The sequence below is a fragment of the Anarrhichthys ocellatus genome, unplaced genomic scaffold (genome assembly GCF_004355925.1).
Source record: "Anarrhichthys ocellatus isolate YVR2014 unplaced genomic scaffold, GSC_Weel_1.0 scaffold4941, whole genome shotgun sequence".
NCBI lineage: Eukaryota > Metazoa > Chordata > Actinopteri > Perciformes > Anarhichadidae > Anarrhichthys > Anarrhichthys ocellatus.
The window spans coordinates 2,216-3,893 of NW_022284915.1; the positions used below are offsets into that span (position 1 = coordinate 2,216).

General features: G+C 43.4%; 1 protein-coding gene across 1 annotated transcript in view; it reads left to right on the top strand.

The window, feature by feature from the left end:
• The window catches only part of rcor1 (REST corepressor 1), a 2,807-nt gene extending 1,514 nt beyond the window's left edge, over positions 1–1,293 (top strand). The window contains exons 8-9 of the mRNA XM_031841661.1: positions 164–414; positions 606–1,293. Coding sequence (XP_031697521.1) covers positions 164–414; positions 606–650 — 296 coding nt within the window. The 3' untranslated portion in view covers positions 651–1,293. The remainder of the gene's footprint in view (positions 1–163; positions 415–605) is intronic.
• Positions 1,294–1,678: the final 385 nt, after the last annotated feature.

A 1,678-nucleotide genomic window follows, 5' to 3' on the forward strand; every position in this document is an offset into this window, starting at 1 on the left:
ACCTGAACTACCTGTACTCAGGTAGACTGAGACACCTGAACTACCTGAACTACCTGTACCCAGGTGAACTGAGACACATCTGAATGAATTAAACCTTGATCGCTTAAACCTCTCAGTCAGTGATTGGTCACTGACTCTCTCCCTCTCGTCCAATGACACACAGCCATCAGGAAGTATGGGCGGGACTTCCAGGCAATCTCAGATGTGATTGGTAACAAGTCGGTGGTTCAGGTGAAGAACTTCCTGGTGAACTACAGACGGAGGTTTAACCTGGATGAGGTTCTTCAGGAGTGGGAGGCCGAACACGGGACGGATGGGGGAGACAGGAGAGGAGGAGAGGAGGACAAGATGGAGGACAAGATGGAGGAGTGTACTGCTGAGGAGGAGGAGTTCACTGCCACGGAAACAAAAGAGGTGAGGAGAAGTTTTCATGCTTACTACTAATCCCAGAATCCTCTCTGTCTGCTCGAACAGAGTTCTGCTGACTTTCTGTGTTCTACTGTGATCTACTTTCACTCTACTGTCACTCTTTTCTAACTCTACTGAGTTCTACTGTAACTCTACTGTGTTCTACTGTAACTCTACTGTCTTTCTATTCTCCGTAGGACTCGTCCTCTCCGATGGACTCCCAGAAGCCCCTCCCATCTTGACTCTGACTCCGCCCTCTGGTTTTATGACATCATCATGAGTTTATTATTTTATTTTAGTGTGTTGGACTTTTATTGGTCAGTTATGAGGGTTGTGTCATGAACCTGTCATCACTGCCCTCTCTGAACCAATCAGAAATCAAAGTGGGTGGGGCCTGTTTTGTCTTGTTTTTTCCCACATATTTCACTTAAAAATGTTTTATGTTTTTATTTTTTGTCTTTGGGGTGGGGCTTCACCATGTTGGATGATGTCACTCAGGTATGGGGGCGTGACTAAAAACAAAAACTTCATCAATAAATGAGTTTGTTTCTTCTCTTTTCTAAGTTCAGTGTTCTGTTTTTTGAACAAACATGAAAATAAAACACGTCAATATATAGAAATATTCTTCAATACTTTAAAGATAATAATTATCTGTATTTACACCGAAGCTTTCTAAACTAAAAGAAGAAAACTGTTTCAATTCAGCTGAAGAATAGAGACAATAAAATCTAATTTTGGGCTCAAACCCGTTGTCAGTTGTCTCAAAACACAGCCGGTGAGAGACGTTCAGAGAAATTTAGAGGCGGTGAGAGATGCTTAGAGGCATATAGAGACGGTGAGATGTTCAAAGACATTTAGAGACGGTTAGAGGCAGTGAGAGACGTTGAGAGATGTTCAGAGAAATTTAGAGGCGTTGAGAGATGTTAAGAGACGGTGAGAGACGTTCAGAGATAGTGAGAGGCGCTTAGAGACGGTGAGATTTAGAGGCGGTGAGAGACATTTAGAGACTGAGAGACGATAAGAGACGTTGAGAGATGGTGTGAGACGTTCAGAGAAATTTAGAGACGGTGAGAGACGGTGAGAGACGTTTACAGACGCTGAGAGACGTTTACAGACGCTGAGAGACGCTTAGAGACGGTGAGAGACATTTAGAGACTGAGAGACGATAAGAGACGTTGAGAGATGGTGTGAGACGTTCAGAGAAATTTAGAGACAGTGAAACATTTAGAGACGGTGAGAGACATTTAGAGACGGTGAGAGACGTTTACAG